The sequence below is a fragment of the Terrapene carolina genome, unplaced genomic scaffold (genome assembly GCF_002925995.2).
Source record: "Terrapene carolina triunguis isolate 2854851 unplaced genomic scaffold, T_m_triunguis-2.0 Scaffold97, whole genome shotgun sequence".
Taxonomy (NCBI): domain Eukaryota; kingdom Metazoa; phylum Chordata; order Testudines; family Emydidae; genus Terrapene; species Terrapene triunguis.
This window is the reverse complement of record NW_020664448.1, coordinates 13,247,344-13,267,515: the sequence shown is the minus strand read 5'-3', so window position 1 is coordinate 13,267,515 and position 20,172 is coordinate 13,247,344. Positions and strand designations below refer to the sequence as shown.

General features: G+C 42.9%; 1 protein-coding gene and 1 long non-coding RNA gene across 3 annotated transcripts in view; one reads left to right on the top strand and one right to left on the bottom strand.

Moving 5' to 3' along the window:
* Nucleotides 1-1,800: 1,800 nt before the first annotated feature.
* The window catches only part of LOC112117311 (N-acetylated-alpha-linked acidic dipeptidase 2-like), a 46,270-nt gene continuing 27,898 nt past the window's right edge, over nucleotides 1,801-20,172 (bottom strand). Inside the window, 8 exon segments of the mRNA XM_026651649.1 lie at nucleotides 1,801-3,789; nucleotides 5,291-5,383; nucleotides 6,534-6,615; nucleotides 8,879-9,143; nucleotides 10,902-10,992; nucleotides 12,274-12,365; nucleotides 18,512-18,606; nucleotides 19,289-19,311. Of these exon segments, the coding sequence (XP_026507434.1) occupies nucleotides 3,600-3,789; nucleotides 5,291-5,383; nucleotides 6,534-6,615; nucleotides 8,879-9,143; nucleotides 10,902-10,992; nucleotides 12,274-12,365; nucleotides 18,512-18,606; nucleotides 19,289-19,311 (931 nt within the window). The 3' untranslated portion in view covers nucleotides 1,801-3,599.
* The window catches only part of LOC113406480, a 41,030-nt gene continuing 34,367 nt past the window's right edge, over nucleotides 13,510-20,172 (top strand). For both annotated transcript variants that reach the window (XR_003369780.2, XR_003369781.1), the window contains exons 1-2: nucleotides 13,510-13,605; nucleotides 18,342-18,452. This is a non-coding gene — a long non-coding RNA (uncharacterized LOC113406480). The remainder of the gene's footprint in view (nucleotides 13,606-18,341; nucleotides 18,453-20,172) is intronic.

Genomic DNA, 20,172 nt, shown 5'->3' with positions numbered 1-20,172 from the left:
CTGTAGGAAAGAATGAAATTGTCAGACACATAAGATCAACATAATTTGTTGGGGAAGAGTCAACATGTTTTTTTGTAAAGGGAAATCATGCCTCACCAATCTACTAGAATTCTTTGAGGGGGTCAACAAGCATGTGGACAAGGGGGATCCAGTGGATATAGTGTACTTAGATTTTCAGAAAGCCTTTGACAAGGTCCCTCACCAAAGGCTCTTAAGCAAAGTAAGCTGTCATGGGATAAGAGGGAAGGTTCTCTAATGGATTGGTAAAAGATAGGAAACAAAGGGTAGGAATAAATGGTCAGTTTTCAGAATGGAGAGAGGTAAATAGTGGTGTCCCCCAGGGGTCTGTTCTAGGATCAGTCCTATTCAACATATTCATAAATGATCTGGAAAAAGGGATACACCATGAGGTGGCAAAATTTTGTGGATGATACAAAACTACTCAAGATAGTTAAGTCCCAAGCAAACTGCAAAGAGCTACAAAAGGATCTCACAAAACTGGGTGACTGGGCAACAAAATGGCAGATGAAATTCAACATTGATAAATGCAAAGTAATTCACATTGGAAAACATAATCCCAACTATACATATAAAATGATGTAGTCTAAATTAGCTGTTACCACTCAAGAAGGAGATCTTGGAGTCATTGTGGATAGTTCTCTGAGAACATCCACTCAATGTGCAGCGGCAGTGAAAAAAAAAAGCGCACAGAATGTAAGGAATCATTAACAAAGGGATAGCTAAGAAGACAGAAAATATCATGTTGCCTCTATATAAATCCATGGTTCGCCCACATCTTGAATACTGCTTGCAGATGTGGTCACCCCATCTCAAAAAAGATATATTGGAATTGGAAAAGGTTCAGAAAAGGACAACAAAAATTATTAGGGGTATGGAATGGCTGCCATATGAGGAGAGATTAATAAGACTGGGACTTTTCAGCTTGGAAAAGAGATGACTGAGGAGGGACATGATAGAGGTCTATAAAATCATGACTGGTGTAGAGAAAGTAAATAAGGAAGTGTTATTTACTCCTTCCCATAAAAAGGAAGTATTTTTTCACACAACACGCAGTCAACCTGTGGAACTCTTTGCCAGAGGATGTTGTGTAGGCCAAGACTATAACAGTTAAAAAAAGAACTAAAGTTCATGGAGGATAGGTCCATTAATGGCTATTAGCCAGGACCGGCAGGGATGGTGCCCTAGCCTCTGTTTGCCAGAAGCTGGGAATGGGCGACAGGGGTCACTCGATGATTACCTGTTCTGTTCATTCCCTCTGTGGCACCTGCATTGGCCATTGTTGGATGACAGGATACTGGGCTAGATGGACCTTTGGTCTGACCCACTATAGCCGTTCTTATGTTCTTAACTGCATTAAACCCTTGTGTGAACACACTCATTCAAGATAGGTCAGTCTCTAACCTGGTTCAAGCTATGGTCTCTCTTGTAAGGCTGAGAATACAGATGGCAATTAAAAGTTAGTTTTGCTAGAAATTTTTCTTATGTTGACACCTGTCCCCTAGGATCTGGACAAAAGCCACTAAAATAGCCACTAAATGGTTGATCACTGTCAACCTGGGCTGGATTTAAACCTGCCTTTTAGCATCCCCAACCCACCCCCATTAATAGTAAGGCTTTTTTCCTCCTGGTTTCCAGTGAAAATGAATTAAAAACTGACTGACCATTTTAAACAGCAGAGCTAAACTATTTGGCAGGGTTTCCCTGAAGTTATTTTTCTGAGAGACATCTAGCAAACCAAACATCAAGTTTCATCCAAATTTAATTTTGTCAAACTGCTTTATTGTCCCATGTTAGGTTTTAAACGCTGAGGATTGGATGCTTTTCAGTTACATGACCCACAGATTGCTTCAGACAGGTTGAATAAATGAATCAAAACATAGGCACTGTGTAAATGGAGTTGTGGAGGGTAGTGTAAGTGATTTTTAATATTATCCATTTATATCGACAGCCTGAAAGACCTCATAACCCTTATATGCAGCCAGAACCACAGAAATGCAGCCACCTTGGGAACTGAAGGTAAGCTACCATATTGCACACCCTGGGGCAGAGAGGGAATGTTGGCCAAGTCACTGAGGAAAATCCCCACTCTTAGAATATTTTCTTCTTTTTATATCCGGCGTATGGTTTCTGAAAAGTGTTTCAGTTCCCTTTTTGTCTGGTCATTTTACTTTCTTCCTTCATCCCTGGAATTTAAAATAACTGTAAGTTTCACATTAAAGTTTTAACTGGGAACATCAGAAGACAAAAATTGTGTGTCGTTTAGTCCTGTAGAAGTTGAAGGAGAAATGCCGAGCGTTCCATCCCTTCTGCTCAGAACAGTAATTAATAGCATTCTGGGAAAACACTTTCCGCCTCTGTCATCAGACATCAGCTGGTGGGTGAGAGCATGGTATAAAATAGCTTTCCCAATTAAAGAGGGCACGATGAATAACAGCTGATGAGAGGAAAGTGATGGCATGTTACAAATGGAGCAGATAGCTCATCACAGGAGGGATGGTGATTCTCTACTGGCTCTTTTTCCTCTTAAAAGCACCTGGGTAGTGATATTGCATAAGTCTGGGATTTTCAGAAGGAAAATTTCAAAAAGGGATTTTGATGCCTAACTCCCCCCCCCCCCGATCCCCTTTGTAAATCTCAGCCTAAGGGTTTTCAAAACTTCTGCATAGAAATGGATTTTTTTAGTACTTCATTTGATTATTAAAAATGGCATAAAAAGCATCTGGACCTACATTGTCAACTGTTCACTGATTATGGATGTGCAGCATGGGACACCTAGAACTGGAGTTTTCAGAGGAGAACACCTAATACCATTGAAGTAAGTTGGGATTGTGGGTGCTCACCATCTTTTATAATCACACCCACAATCAAAGACTATGGGTAGGGAGATAAAGCCTGATGATGCACAGTATATCAATCTCTATGAGGGGACGGCTGTGAGTTTCTTGTACCTTTCTCTGAAGCATGTGGTGCTGACCACTGTCAGAGACATGATACTGGACTAGATGTACCATGGGTCTGATCCAGTACTGCAATTCCTATGCCCTAAATCATTGTCCACACTAGGAAAATTAGGTCATAGGCGTAGCCATAGTGGATCAGACCCAATGCAAAAGCTGCCTCAGTGATGGAAGCTCTAGTGCAGACAGAGTTCAGGCATTCTTACCATGTTGTTTAATCCTGCTCAGAACACCATTAAGACACATGGTGTTAAACCCCTGAGCTCTGTCTGCATTATGACTTCCACCTGCTACCACTAACAAAACTGCACCAGTGGCAGGTTCTAGTTTCTCTAGTGCAGATGCAGCTTGGGAGCTTGATTTTCAGAAGTGCTCAGAACCCAAAAACTGAGGTCCCAAAATTAGTGGATCTTTTGCCAGTCTCAGAGAACCAACACTGGTTCCTTAACCAACAGTCCCATAACACCAACAGCTCTCACTAACTCCCAGGGGACTTCTGTATGCAAAAGGCTGGTTATATTGCAACCCGAGTAAATACTATGCACAAAGTGGAAGTCTAGTACACTGACTGCCATTTTTTAAGAGTTAGGCTATGTGTTCAAGCCTGCTGGTGCCTTGTCCCTATGCTACGTCCTTCAGAGTCCCTGCTGCAGCCTGCACGGTGAAGGCTGCAATGGAGATCTGCCTCTTTACTTCTTCCCAGGCTTTGCGCTGATCCGCTTTGTTTTCTATATCGAACACGGCATCGTAGATCCCTGGGAATGACTCTCCAGCGTACTTGTTGTGGCTGCTCGGAGCAAAAACAATGTGTCTGTGGGGAAAGAGAAAAAAGCCTTAGGCGGGAAGGAGGGATATTAGGGAGAACAAGGGGAGCTACTGAGACACAGCTGGGGGGAATCACTGAGAGAAAGAGCAAAAATTGTGCTAGAACTAGAGCTGTTTTTTTTTAAAGTAAATTTTCAGTGAATTTAACATCATTTGAAGTTTCAGTGGATTTTGATTTCATTTTTTGGCCAAAATGAAAAATTACTGGCTCCCCCCTTTCATGGGAAAATGAAAAATGTTTGCCCCCAAGTTGAATTTCTCTGCTTAGCTGAAATAGCAGTACACTCTGAATGATGCAAAAACCTGAGCTGTCCAAAAAGTCACACTATGTGGGGGAAAAAAACGTGAGCAGCTCCAGCTGAAACCCTTGCAAGCACGGGGAAGGATTTAGTAGTGGGAGGGTGAGCGGTTGCTTCCTGGAAGGCTGTTGGCATTTAAGGATGCCTGAACACTATTTAGCTTAGAAAGAGATAAAGATTGGCTTTGGATTTTAAGAACATAACATAAGAACGGCCATACTGGGTCAGACCAAAGGTCCATCTAGCCCATATCCTGTCTACTGACAGTAGCCAATGCCAGGTGCCCCAGAGGGAGTGAACCTAACAGGTAATGATCACATTTTTTGTGTGCCCTGGGATTGGAGGACTTCTGATTTGGCCAGAGGGCCACACCACTGGCATCCCTTCTCTCAGATAACTGGGTACTTCCATGAAACTGAGGCATTGGGGCAAAATGAGGTATAGCCATACACTTGACACCAAAGTGAGAAACTGTTCTATCACCATAGCTTTATGACTATACATCTTACAATGTACTCTCCTTGTAAGATAGAATAGCATTACGGCATTCAAATGAAAATCCTCCTAGGATATAAGCAAACCTTACTAGCTGACAAGAAGGATGGTCCAATGGTTAGCACAGGAGTTGGGAAGACCTGGGTTCAATCCCTGCTTCACCCTGTGACCTTTGACAAGTCATTTAGCTTCTCTGTGTCTCAGTTTCACAGCTGTAAAAACTGGGCAATAACAGCCCTTCCCTACCTCACAGGGATGTGTGAGGATAAATGTGTTAAAGATTGTGAAATGCTTTGAAATCTAAGAGCAAAATTCAGAGACATTTAATATTACTAAAAATACAGTCCTACGCCCAACAGGAGAAGCTCAATAGCCCAAATGTGTTGTTGAGCTACATAAAGGATGTAGATCACAACCTCATGTCTTTCGGCACCCTCTCCTTCTCCCAAATCTGCTCCACCATCAGGAGGGATGGAATCAGCAGAGGGATGTCCTCACACTGCTGTAACCAGCACAGTTATTTTCATCTTATTTCTTGTTCCTTGTAACCAAGCACTCTCGATGCCACGGCGAAGGTGCAGGAGGTGTTTACAAGAGAATTTCTATTTTAGGACGCTGTTCATAATATGAAAAAGTTGAAGAGTCATAGCACAATCAGTGCTTTTTAGTAGTCTGCATAACTTGTTGCCTTACCTGTAAAATTTCCTGCCTGGTAAACCAAGAGGATCGATGAAAGCTCTTTCCACAAACATCAGCTGATCATTCATGATTCGCACAGCAATTGGACTGCGGGGGATGAAGACAGAAGCATTTCACACAACAATGCATGAAAATGTATGAACTACATGGTTTTCTAGAGCTGGTTGAGAATTTTTCAACATTATTTTTTAGTCAGAAAAGCTGATTAGGTGAAACCAAAACTGCTCCTGGGAACATACTGGCTTTGATGAAACTTTTACAAAGAAAGGTTTCTCAGGCGAAGTTTTGGTCAAAACCAGAGAGAGAGGAAGACACCTTCAAACCCCAGAATAGGCAATGGCCTTGTGGTTAGGGCACTCACCTAGGATGTGGGAGACCTGGATTCAAGTTCCTGCTCCAAATTAGGAAAGCAGGGACCTGAACCCAGTTCTCTCATCTCCCAGGTGAGTGCCCTAACTACCACACTATAGGCTTTTCACTGAAAAACTTCAAAAGTCTCAGTTTCATTCTGAGGCAGAACAATAAAAATTTCCAAACTCTCAAAAATATTTCTGGGATAGGAAAACCATTGCCAGTCCTGTTCTAGTTTACAAAGCACAAAACAAATATTAGCTAGTTACTCCTTCCTATGCACCTGATTAGGCTGACAAGTATCATGATATAAATGAGGAAAATGAAACACAGGCGTTACATGCGTTGCCCAGTGCTACAGAAGAAGATGGGCTCTAAACTGTGATTAGAATCACATGGTCTTTCAAACTAGGACTGTTGATTCCAGAAGATGCTGTTTCAGACAGATTTCACACAAACTTGAAGGAAAAAACTGCATGTTAGACTGGGGGAACTTCCCATTAATATAAGCAACAAAATGGGAGGCTGCCCTTTTAAGAGCAACGGAAACCTGTGTTTTATTAAAGTACTAGAAAGAACCCACCAAAGAAAGAAGATACTAACTTTTCACTAGCTGCTGCTTTACGTGAAAAATATGTTCATTACATTATATAAGATTTTCACTAAAATTATCACAAAGCTCATACTGTTCATTGGTGAGTGCGCCCAGGAAACAGAATGTGTTGAGATCCAAATCCTGTAGTCCTCACTCAGGCAAAACTCATATTGATTTCAAAGTCAGTTTTTGCTGACCAAGGCCTGATTCAGGATTGCAGGACTTGGCCCTCAGCAAACAAAGTTGAGGAGCCTGGAGGCGAATTTGTCAAGACTGGTTTTTTTAACTTACTTATTCACATCAACCTCTTTAAGTCTTCTGTGAAAATCAGCAGCAGCTTCTGTGAAATTCATCACAGCAGAAAAAAGGGGACCTATAAATAGAAAATCCTTTTTTACTTCAGCATCACACAAAGAGCCTTGAACAATAAACATTTCACTTACTGAGGAAAACCATGTATTTACTTTATTTACTGACTTGACAAGGAATCCTTGGCTTCCCCATTTCTTCTGGATCTGACTTTTAAAGGGCTGCAGTGCCCTCTCGTAACACAGAAAACCTATTTTAACCATGGCAGCAGTGCTGAGGAAGAATGTCTAATAAAACTTCTACAGAGAGGCATTAAAATAATATTTAATTTAAATATGCTGAGAACGATTCTTGGGGAACCTCTGGCAAAGCGAAAGTTCTGAGATTGGGGTGGATGGGGAGGAGGAAAACCCTGGATCTGCAATTTTAATTTTACTGCAGACTTTACATGAAGAAACTTGACATGTATCAACATTTCCAGCACTTGTGCCTGCCTGTGCAAGGATTGCACCATTTTCACCTTAGGAGATTTCCACCACAGACTTGGTGTAGCGAGATCCCGTTGGGGAGGAACCCTCCCGGCCAAGGCATAGGATGGTGGTAGAGCCATTCTACAGCTGCTACTCAACACCTGGATTGTCTCCCATTATGTGGGAGTGCAGGCCAGTTGGATCATTGTAGTTGCAGAACATCCCCCCCACCTCCCTCCCAAGCTCGTCCCCACTCTTTCCCTGGCAACATGCCCAAGCCCTCTTAACGGCTACTGGCAAAAGTCCCTGTGGGACTGAGCTCTGTGGCATACAGGGCAGCCACAGCCCTTGGGGAAGGCTCTCCCTACGCAGACACAGAGCTGTACTGGTTCCACTGCAGCCAGGGTGGACAGGACTTGGATAACCGCGTCTATTTCATTTCTACAGCTAATTCTCCTACCTCCCTCTCCCCCCCCCAAAAATTGGTTCTGGTTCATTGAGCAACAGGGGCAAACTTGCAAAAAGGGGAAATTTTAGAACCTTGCCAAACATACAAGTTCTGTAGGCAAAAGGGAAGCTTCAGACTATTTCAAATTTAACCACGAGTTTCAGAAAGCCCTGGCTAATCTAAAGTAGCTCCCTCCATATAAAGCCACCTCCCCTCTGATTGTTTATATCAACAGAGTTGAATCACCCCCCCAATGTCACGTTTCTGTGCTTGGCTGCCTCTGTACACTGAATGGGAGCTGTGTGTACGTGCAAGGACAGCGTTTAGCCATTGTTGACATTCTAGCCACTGTTTTGCAACAGCTCATGTTTCACAAGCAGAAGGAGAGGGCTGACTAGGGAAAAGGTCTCCTGAAAACTTACAAGTTTATTTATCACAAACAAGGCCAGTGTTGCTCACTCTACTTCTTTTTTAAAAATCGCAATACTTACAAAACATATACAATATATTTTGGAAATTTTATTCTTTAAAATAAATGTTTTAGATTAACTTTTGAAATAAAAATTCAAATAAGCAAACTGGCTCCATTTTTTTATTTTTCAGCTACCTGAAGCTATTTCCATATGCACTCATTCCCTAGCTAAAACCCAGTTCCTGCCCCTCATCTTTGGACACCTAGGGTCTCAAAGGCATAGGACCAGTAGTTACAGAGTAAAAGGCCACTGGGGCTTTTTGGCCTGTGAGGAGGATTCCTTCTTCTCTAATCCTGCAGAGAACTCCTGCTCAAGCTTGCGCTTTAATTTTTTTACCTAAGGTATTACCATAGTATCTGAGCATCTCACAATCCTTCATGTATTTATCCTCATCAGGTAGGGAAGTACTATTATCCCCATTTTACTGATGGACAGAGAGGCCAAGGCCCAGATATTTAAAGGTATTTAGGCACCTTGGCACAGATCCTCAGATGTCTAAATTCCATTAATTTCAATAGAAGTTAAGCACCAAAATACCTTTAAAAAGCTGATCCTACGTGATTTGTCCAAGGTCAAAAACAGCAGAGTCCAGAGTAGAGCAGGGATTTGAACCCATATGTTTCAAGTGCCAGGCTAGCAGGCTAACCTCTAGACCACCCTTTCTCTACTCAAGAGATTCTGCCCTAAGTAAAGAATGAGGTAATATACAGTGTGACCGTGTTATAAGAGACATTTTGACAGTAACTTTTTAAACCTTCATTATATTGAGAAACTTAGGAAGATCTTAAAATGAGTTGTTTTATTCTGCTACAAGGCATACTGAAACTCAAAGTCCAGCTTCATAGATACAAACAACCATATTTCTTCCCTTTGTGTACTTCTAATTGATGCACTCAGGACATACAAATGTTTAATGTCTGCATGGTCATTACTCACCAAATGACACTCTGTAAGTCTCTACCTGTTCTTCATGTTTCTTGGTCAAATTATAGATTCTATTTGTGTATTTTCTTAAGGCTTCTCCATAATCTTGGCAGTTGAAAGGAATGACCTGGGAGTCTGCCAGTTCATACACCAGTCCTCCTCGTAACTGGGCAACAGTAAGCTGTTTCATGAATGTGGGGTCATAAAATCGTTCTACTAACTCAAAAGTCTCATAGACGGTGTGGTAAACTGGGTAATTGCTGAACTTGTCTGCTCTCTGAAAAAGAATGAACAAAGTCTCAGATGTTGTAACTGAAGCCAGTTTGAGGGATGAAATTGGTCAGAAATGGCCAATAATAGATCACCACAACTTCCGTATCATGATAGCTCTTTTCCAGACACAGATGAATTACTGCCCTTACTGCTGTGAGGCTCCTATGAGGAAAAAAGCAATCCAAATTCATGGGGTACTATGGCAGAACAAAAGTGTGCAGCAATCCTTACTGTCTGTCTATGGTGGCCTCTTTCTGGCCCCATCCTGAGCTCCAATACCCACTGACTCATTGCCAACAAGCAAAACAATGTGGTTGTTGAGTAGCACAAGTGCAAAACAGTAGTCCCGTTGGATCTTGTGCAATTCAGCCACCACCTACATCTCTTCCCTCATTTCCTCCTCATCATCTTGCCCCAGGACTATAATCTTTCCATTCTCTATTCTTGTCTTCTTTCCTTGTACGCTCCACTCTTTCATCCAGCATTCTATCCTTAGAATTATCTTCCACTTCTTACGTGCTGAGCTGCCTTCCTCCTTGAAATGCATGCTTCCTCCCTCCTGAAAAAACAGCCTCCAATGCTGACCTCTTTCAAACATTGATCTCTTTATGGACAGTGTCTCTTCCCAACTGCTCTTGAACTAACGGAATATTTTAAAAACATAGGTTAGCTCCTCAGGGCAGAGAGCTAAGGCCTGATTGTCCACTCCATCCTGTGTAACCACTTACACTTGTGCTAAGTGGGTAGTAAAAAAAAGGTACAGCTCTGATTTGGAAGCACTTCATACCCATCTTACACATTTTAAAATGGCTATGGATACTGAATGGTAAAGAATCAGGCCCCGAGTCTTCTGTAAAGCATCATGCAAACATGGAGCTTGACAAATAATGATCCTAGAATCTTTAAAAGAACTTCATTAGGATTGTTAGATATATATCTTCTGCATCTCAGCTTGATTTTTTTTTCCTCGAAAAAGGTTCAGTTTTACCAAATGTCTACAGCCTGACCTAAACTTAAACATTTTTACTGACTTATCTATGTCTGTAAGGAGTGTGATTTTTTGCTGATGCAGTTATGCTACTACATACCAGTATCCATTTGGATCATTTTGCTTTACTGAATCAGAATAAGCTATACAGATATAAGCCCTTTTATGTCAGTGTAATTGTGCCTATATCTGGGGGAGAGAGCGAGAGAGAGTTGCAGCTTTCAGTATGGCCGTATGGTTAAAACGACAAAACTTTTAGACAAGGCCTCAGTCTTAAATTCCAGTTGGCCCTGACATTGTAGGACCTTGACCGTTAGTGCTAATGAAACACTTGTAAACTGGTTTAAACGTAAAACTGTAGTTTAAAGGAAAGATTGGACAAACCTTTCTCTTACTGTGGTGGGTTACAAGTGTGGTTTTTCACTTATGAGGCAATGTGTCACTAGAATGAAAGAAAATACATGCAAGGGGACAATGTGATGTGTGTGGGAATGACAGCGGCGACCAGGAGCTGACTCCATCTACACTTCTTCATCAAGGGCCCTCTTTGTGTAACTAGAGGTTTAGAATGCACACATCACCATCATGGGTGAATTGTCCTTCCAGTCTTTGTTTCTTCACAAATTCCAAAATTGCATTTCTGTGAGCACAGGACCAACACTTTGAAACAGTTTTTTTTTTTTAAATTGTTGAATATCCCATGGTAGAGTCACTGTTCTCAAAATAAAGCCAAACCTCGGTATCAGTTGTTTTCAGGAAATCTGGATGCCTTACCCTGTTCTTTGTATAACGGGCTCTGCCTGATGTAATTCCCAGACGCTGAAAATAAGCTTCAAAATCACTGCCTGATCCCAGTTTGTTTATTCTACATGCAGGAAAGAAAAGGTATCAAAATGAGGCTACAGTTAGATCTAGTATGAATGATTATGCAAGGTGTTGCTAGCCGAGTTTCCAAAGTATTGTGGACAAGGCTTCTGACAAGCAAGGTCATAACGGTGAGGTAAGGCTATTAAGATGAAGAATGCATTGGAAAAGGATACACATTGAGCCTGATGTGAGAGTGCTGTAGAATGGGACCTGGGGCATCTTGGTGATCTCAAACATTAATAATCTACTGTCGACTGAAATCAGTTGGGAGACTATATAAAGATGTGTTTATATGTGGCAGACCACTGTACAATCAAAGCCTTGCAAATAGTTTCCATTGCGGAAGAGGCTGTTGCTGGTGTTAATTTCAAGTGGATAATGCCATCTGCTGGGCAGAGGCGGCAACACAGAGGAAAGGAAACCGAGAACAACACACACAAGTGTATGGAGGAGGGGAAAAGCATGTCATTCTAGATCGGCTTTGTTTATTTGTACATATACATGCTTCTACGAAATTAAATCTAATAAAGGCCAGCTCCTCAAATGGTTGTAGCTCCACTCAAGTCAATAAAACTATGTGTATCAGCCGAGGATCTGCTCAGGGAGTCTGATCCTAGCGCTTACTTAGGTGAGAAACCTCATTGAATTCATGTGAGCAGGGGCTACAAGATTGGGGCAACGGACTTGGGACACTTGAATCAAGTAACATTAGGGGCTAAATTCCATTTACCTTACTGACATGATTAGTCCCATCTTGTGAGTAAGGATTTAGCCTTAGCAGGCAGGAGCATGTAAACAACTGTATAGTTTACATGGGGATGTTTTAATTTAGATAGCAACATTTACTGTAGATCACCTTGCATATTTAAAAGAATTTAAGTACACATTTGTATATATAGTAGGTCATGGCCTTTTATAGTCAACTGCATCAAAAAAGAATGAGAAGTACAAGAACAACTCTCCTTCTTTACTGTTGTAGTTTCTTTTAACGAATCATTTGTTTATCCTAACAAGAATGCAGCACTAGATTGTCTTCCAAAGTGTTATTAACAGGGCATTTAAACTTTTGGTTAGTAATTGGCACAGGTACCGCCAATGTGGCTTTGCAAAAACATTTCCTAAAGTCATCGATACTGCTAGCTACTCACCTGCTACCAGATAGTTTTGTATCATCACTATCAATGGCAACGATGCTTTTAAAGACAACACACAGTGATCCATTTGAAACACTGACGAGGGGGAAGGGGAAAAAAAACCCCATACAGTTTCATGAACTTGCCTGGGATGACTTTTACTTTCTGTTGAGGGGTCCTTTTCAAGCCAGCTTTCATAGAGAGACTTGCCTTCATAATCCTCATCAGGGCTTGCAATCTGGGGAGGCAAAGCACATGCTCGAAATGAAAGTGTCTCCGCTTCCAGTTGAACTTTATCAAGAGGAGATGCATATCGTTAATCTGCATTATTCTTGATCTCAAATGTTAACACATATGTGGCTTTACGCATGTTATTTATAATCTATGGGTCCCGATCCTGAGCCACGTACATCATGCACTTGGAACAACTCGAAGGAGCGGGGCTTCTTGACACTAGCCCCATGCTGGGGCTGGCCAGAGCACTGGTGTAAATTAGAGCAGTGCTGAGGGTTGCTCTGACTTATGCCCATTGGACTACGGCCCTTAGGGATGCTCTGAGTGGCAGCCTGGAATGCCCCAACCACACTCCTTTCCCCTTGGGAATGCTCCCTATGGTAGGAGCTGGGAGACGACAGCCCTAGCCCACTCAAGGTTCTCCCTAGCCAGGGGCGATATTCTCCACACACAGGTTGAGCCTACATTATGGCTGCTTTGTGCTACTGGACGAGTGAAAAGCAGATGCACTGGACGGCAGAATCTGGACCATAATAATAATTATTTATATAAGGGGAGTGCCTTGAAGTCCTGACTGTGATCAGGGCTCCATTGTGCATAGTAAGAGACAGTCCCTACCTCAAAGTATTTGGAATCTAAATAGACAAGACTGACAATGTCAGCATTATTATCCCCATTATACAGAGGGGGAACGGAGAGGTTTTATTCGATGACTTGCCCAAGGTCAAACAGGGTATCTGTGGCAGAGCTGCAAATTGAACCCAGGTCCCCAACCACCAGACTGTCCTTCAAGAGCGAGGACTGAAGATAATCTTGTCCTTTCAATACCGGTCTCAAACCGAGGTGATTTGACAAGCAGAGCTTGCAAAAGCAGCCCGAGCTCGTTTACCTGGAAAGCTGGAGATTTCACAAACACAAGCACTACAAAGCTGGGAGTGAACCGTTTCAGAATCCTGGAGGGGGTCACTTTCTGCATTGACTATCTACAGACATATATAGCTATAGAGATACACGCCAAACTGAAAATCTTTAGGGTTCCGACCTCTGAGATTATGCCTGCAGCTAGCAGAAAAACAAGCTTGTGAAATAACTGCCTGGCTGCTATCATTTCCCACGCACTTTGCTCAGGTTTGGGGGCTAAACTCAAAATGAGACCTCCGCAGGAGCAAACTGAACTCTACAGTGAAGGGCTCCGTGCTCCAGTACAGACTTTATCCTGACATTATTGGCCAAACCATTATCAGGTAATGTAAAAACCATTTTTTGTCTTTTCCACAGCACAGGAATAGCTGAATAGAACCTCATGTTTGCAGTGGCTTACATCCAATCCTAGGCTCTCACATAGCTTCAGGGTTGATCTTTTATAGTGCCGATGCAGAGTTTGGCAGGTATAGGCCCAGGCTAAAATGTGACGAACAGGACAAGAGAACCCAATCCTGTATTAATGCAAGGGTTGCCATGTGGCTATTAAATTATTCCTGCCTTGCAGTAGGTGTAGGGCCAAAGAGATAGGTGGGATCTCAATTCCATGCTGAGGATCATGCTTAAGCCCATCCCTCCTCAGAAATCTCTACCTCATGCACCACACTCCTCCTTATAACTTGTAAGGGAGACGGGGGTAAAGGGGCCTTAAGACTGATTTCAGCCCAGCGTAAAGGATTATGCCGAGTGCATAACCTTGCTTTTACCCATAGCCTCCACTCACATCTGCACTGACATGCAACAACCTACCACACCTGCTGTGTTGGGGGGGGGGGGGAAGGGGTAGAGAAGGAGGGAAGGAAATTCAACCCTACACAGAGGGCCAGCACCTGGCACAGGTTCCACTTCAACCCTTGTTTTGAAGGATTAAGTGGGGACTGCAGAGGTGCAAAGGTTCTGTGCTGTCCCCCTGCATAGGACAATCCAGGTACGGACTTGTTGCATCAGGGCCTTGTGGTACATTTTCTTGCTTTTCAATTATTTCCCCAAAGCAATGACATTTTAATTAGCACTTCAACACTAACGAACCTAGTCCCTCTGCATCCCAGTGGCCTATGCTTTTGTGGAAGGCTTCCATTGAGTCCAATTTTCCAATCACTACCGAAGTTGCTCCTTTACAGCTCAAAGGGAGCTACATGCACTATTATCAAAGGCACAGAAGATCCCTTAGTCTCTCATTGAAAATAAATGAGGTCACTATTTTAGATAAATTAAGATAAAAATAAAAGCTTGGTATTTAAAAAAAAGTATAAATTGAGCAGCTTTTTGCAATTCTTAATTTCTAAGGATAACTAGAGGTAGGTTGTCTGTGCTTGTTCTCTGAATTTCACAGAATCATAAAAATGTAGGGCTGGAAGGGACCTCGAGAAATCAGCAAATCCAACCCTCTGAGCCGATGCAGGGCCAAGTAAACCTAGCCCCTCCCTGACAGGTCCTTGTCCAACCTGTTCATAAAAACCTCCAATGAAGAGCATTCCATATTCTCCCTTGGAAGCCTATTCCAAAATTTAATTAACCTGATAGATAGAAAGTCATTCCTAATATGTAACCTAAATCTCCCTTGCTGAAGATTAAGCCCATTACTTCGTGTCCTACTTTCACTGGACATGGAGAACAACTGAAGAACATATCTGAAGACTGTTATCAGATCCCCCCCACTCAGTCTTCTTTTCTCAAAACTAAGCATGCCCAGTATTTTTAATCTTTTCTGACCGGTCAGGCTTTCTAAATTTCATCACTTTTGTTGCTCTCCTCTGGACTGTCTCCAGTTTGTCCACATCTTCCCTAAAGTGTGAAGCAAGGGCTGCAGAGCCTGCCCAGAAGTGGGGGAGGGCAGAGCCTCCCACCCCGCCCCTCCTCTTTCGCCCGAGGCCCCACCCCCAGCCAAGCTGGAAGCCAGAGCAGGCCAGGAGCTGCGGACCAAGGGCAGGAGGGTCCACGGATCCCCACAGCTTCCTGCGCGCCATGCATGACTCTTACCCGGACCCAGCTCTGTCTGGGGGACCGCAGCCCAGCCATGGTAAGAGTTGCAAGGGCAGCTGTGGGGAGCCACGCTGTGGACCCTCCATCTGCCCGGGGTAAGCGGGTCAAGAGCAGCCCCTGGCCCGTGTCCCTGCCCCGTGCCCCCTCCCCCGGGGCAGAAGGGTCTACGGTGCAGCTCCCCACAGCTACTCATGAGGCTCTTACCATGGCTGGGCTGCTGTGGGAATCTGTGGATCCTCCTGCCCTGAGGGGGGGGACGGGACAGTGCGGGGCGGGGACATGGGCTGGGCACTGCTCTCGACCCTCCCACCCCAGGCAGGTGGAGGGTCTGTAGCACGGTGTCCCACAGCTGTCCGGGCTTCACAGCCGGGCTCCAGCTGTCAGTCTGGCTGGGAGGGGGCGGGGCCCCTTGTGAAAAGTGGGAGGGCTATGGCCCTCTGGTCACCCCTATTCCGGTGCCCCGGGTGTGACGCCTAGAATTGGACACAATATTCCAGCTGAGGCCTCACCAGTGCTGAGTAGAGTGGGACAATTACATCCCATGTCATACATACGACACACCTGTTAAAACTTCCCAGAGTAATATTAACCTTTTTCACAACTGCATCACACTGTTGGCTTATATTCAATTTGTGATTCATTATGACCCCCCCCCCCCCCCAAGATATTTTTCAGCACTACTACTGCCTAGCCAGTTATTCCACCCCATTCTTGCTGCCTCCATGCCTTCCTGCCTTCAGAGCTCTTCAGGACAGAGATGCTGAGCCCTCACTGTGACCTTTATCCTTTAATGCTAGCAAAGGAACGCAGAGCCCAAAATTGCCAGTGAACTGAAAAATCCATTGTTCACACAGCTCTGCTCCTGGCCATTGCTGGACATTAATGAGCCTCTACCACTTTAAATGAAGAGCTTAAAATACATCTGGAGAAAGAGGAGAAGTCCTAAATGAGCATGTAGGGGAAAGTGCCTCTGTGCATCTGGTTAGGTTTGGGTATAGGACTGTGTATGGCTCTTTGACCTGTATAGCTGTAATGGGCTCAAGCCCCGTTCTTTGTTGATTTTCACCAGCCCTGCACTTAGAAGGATGAAGAAGTGAAAATGTGGCTCTCCACTCCACAAGCTACACAAGTTTTTGGCCAGTCCTTCCCTAAGGAATTTAGGGAGGTGAATAACTGCATTAGAAAATAAACAGTCACTTCCAGGACATAAAAAGGTAACTGCTCTCCTTAGGGAGAGCAGCTTTAGCTGTACCGGAGGAATAAATGCATCATAATCTTCCGTATCCTCGAGAAGGATGAGGATGTTCTCCAGCTGACTTAGACAAAGCAAGAAGAAACAGAGAGAAATAGGAAATGAGCCATTAGATTACCTCAGGGATGGAGACAGCAGAACAGAACAAAAACTGGGGAAACTGCTCTTTGAATGAAGACAAAAAGCAGAGAAAGGAAAAGAATCAGAATAATGTTGTGTCTTTCATCTACAAACTAATAAAAAAAACAACAACCCAGATCATTCCAAGACTGACTTCAAACAGCTCAGAGAATAGACAGGGCTTTTCAATGACAATAAATGCATCCCTATGATAAATGAAGTAGTGGAAAACATGAATGAATATAACGTAGTACTGGGAATTCCCTGATACCGAGAAAGCATTCAATTACTGAGTGCCCCTGAGGCCCTTCGTTGTTCTATTCTACACTTATGTATTATTCAAGCTCTTAACAGAGGCATGGGAGCTTTTTCCAAAAGAAGACATGCTCATGTCTCTCAAGCATCTGATGGTATTTAGATGGAAGTTATCTGGCTAAACACAGATGCCTAATTTAAGGTGTGATGTAAAACGGTGGAGGCAGGCACCACTAACAATATTTTTCACCCAAAGCATTTTTAGTCTGTTTCTCTTTGCAGATGGCTCCCTGGTGAATGAGGAAAGGGAGCAATCCTAATCTGTTTCTTTCAGCAGTAGGAGTGTTTGCAAGTAAAACAGACTTTCCTTCATTGTGAGAAGTGTTACTGCTGTGCTGATGATCCCACAAACACTTCCCTTTCCTCCTCAAAAGAGAGAGAGAAAAAAAACCCAGGAAAAGTTGCAAAGGGAGGGGAATGCACAAGAAGGAAACTCAAAGTTGAAACAGTTGAAGACGAAGAAGCACACAGCCTGGAAACCTTGTGCATTACTTTGTGCATAAAGAAGTATGATTTACACTTGAGAACAACCCAGACTAGGAAGAGTCTTTCATAGCCGGGGACACTAGATATCTCAGTGGGGATCAACTTTGTGTGTCTGTGCCAATAATTGACATCCACTGCAGGGACCAATGAGTGGGTGATCTCAGTCCAGTTCCAAGTGAACAGATGTCCACCAGAAATGTCAAAGACTGGAGATGGAAAGTGAATTAAGCTATCTGCCTCTGGAGGTGGCTCGAGATGAGGCACTTTGGTGACTAAACTCCACTATTCACAAGCCCAGAATTCATACAAAAGACACTTGTATGGCAAGATGAAGCTTGTTCTATATATTTGAAAACTGTCAGTTCTCATTCTTAAATGAGTAGAATGAATTCACCTGAAGAGCCACATTTTATATGCATTCAAGGAGAAGGAGTATCCTTTAATGTGCCTGCCATCTACAGTAACAGAAGATCTAATGAGCATTACTAAGAAAGAAAGAGAAAAGGATAGCTATCTGGGACACCATTTGTACAAATTGGGTATATCTGACCCATTGGAAGAATAATTTAATCCTTTGATAAATACTGAGGCATTTTGGAGGGGGTGTGAGAAGAGATTTAGGGGGATAAGATGAAGAGTAAGGAGGGCACCAAGCCAATTTGTCTTAAATCTCTTCCATTTTCAGGATTTCTTTTTAAATCCCATTTTTAATTCCTTCCAGCTTCCTGTCCACTTGTCCAATAACTTAGCTTTTAGTGGGTTGATTATCTTCTTCTTGGTGTTTAAAAATATACACTGTAGTATAGTTTTGTTTGCTTTAGTAATACTCTTCATCCTCCATAGACCACTGAAGAGCAACTGTGGGCCTGGATCATGTCCTAATGAATGGAAGTTTTGCCATTGACTTCAATGGGAGCAGGATCAGTGCCTCTGCAGGCTACAAACTAATCTGCAGTAAGTTTGTGACTTCAGTTATCAGAAAGTCATGTGCAGCAAACACTTCGCTTTTGTACCTCTTCTGTCAGATTATACACCAATTTGTAGAGAAGGGGGCTGCAGTCAACTCTTAAAGTGTAGTTGCCTGAAAACCAAACACAGACAGGGAAATCTTTTTTAAGTGGCTTTGACTCACTGCTAATTGACCAAACCCTGCTGTTCTCACCTGGGAAAAGCTTTCATTGACTCCAAGAGGAGTTTTAGCTAAGTAAGGACTGCAGGTCTTGGTGCAAAGCACTTACAAATACAGATTGTCTAGTTAGATTTACAATACATAAAGCACTTCTCCTAAACTCATCTTTGCCACAGATTCCGAATACAATCATAAAAATTACACCTGCCGTTGATCCTCAAGCTCAACCCCCCCTCCCACTCCCCCCCTCCAAATTATACACACCCTCACCACACATACCAACCCCATTTGGTTCTTTCCTGTGTGAATAGATGCACCCTACAATGTGCCCTAAAAATCAGCAAATCTGTGCTATTTTGGATTGGGAGGAGGGAAAACAAGTTCCAGGGTGGAAGTCCCCTCACAGAAGAAATCCTGCCAGCAGCTACTTTTCTCCTATAATGAGGGATTTAGCTTCTGTCTTATAATGAATGCCTGTGCTGGCCGCAACTACAGCAATGAGACACTAGGAGAGAGACCAGCTCTCAAGTAAGCGATCCCCATGCCATTTAGAGCTTTATATGTAAAAATTAAGACCCTAAACTTCACCCAGAAAACAGCAGTGCTCTGCAATCTCCATTGGCTGCCTGTCGTTTGCTCTCCACAAAATGCACTAGTTAACAAGCAGGTGTCTGCTCCTGCATTCTGCACCACTGTTAGTTTGCAAGTTGATTTAAGTCAAGGTAGAACACACTACAGCGAGCCAGTGTTCAGGTGACAAAGGCATAGATTATTGCAGCAAGGTCCACAGTCAAAAGAAACTGACACTATCTTTTAACCAGACAAAAGTGCAAAACGGTCTTCCTAGAAAATGTTAGATGATCATCTAACATCAGCTGATAGAGAATCCAATAATACCCACAGACTGTAAACTCTAGCAACAAATGGTGGGTACATAGGGATATAGAAGAACTCTGCCATATCTGATAGTTTATGTTTTGTTAGAACGGTTAGCAGATTTTGATAATATTTTAGAGCAGTGTATTGTTTCTGGCTGAACAGACAAATGAAATTCACATTAAAACTAGTCAGACAACTACAGTAATGTAATAATGGAAAAGAACACTGGGTTACATTAGCTAGCATAGCCAAGGAGTTTGTATATTTAGCAATTGGAAATTAGAGTCAAGGCAACGTTCTCAAAGGACACCAACCATTTTCTGTGCGAAAGGACAATGAATAAGATAAATGTGCTGTACTGTACTTGGCACAGTGCAGAATGTACTGTGATGTACTAACTGATTCCTCCAAGGAATATAGATGCTATCACACCATTAGGGATTCAAATGCCTGGAGTCAGGGGAAAGAGGACTAATGTACTTAAAACAGTGCACTGAAGCGTGGCGCCAGTTTTGTTTATTATAGGTTTCACAATGCTTTACTTTCATATTTTGCTTTGATACATAAACAAAGGCATCACTGCATAATCAAGATTTGGAAGCAAATTGGCACTGCAACAGCATGCTGGCTTCAAATCGTCTCCAATAGATGTGTTACAATACACAC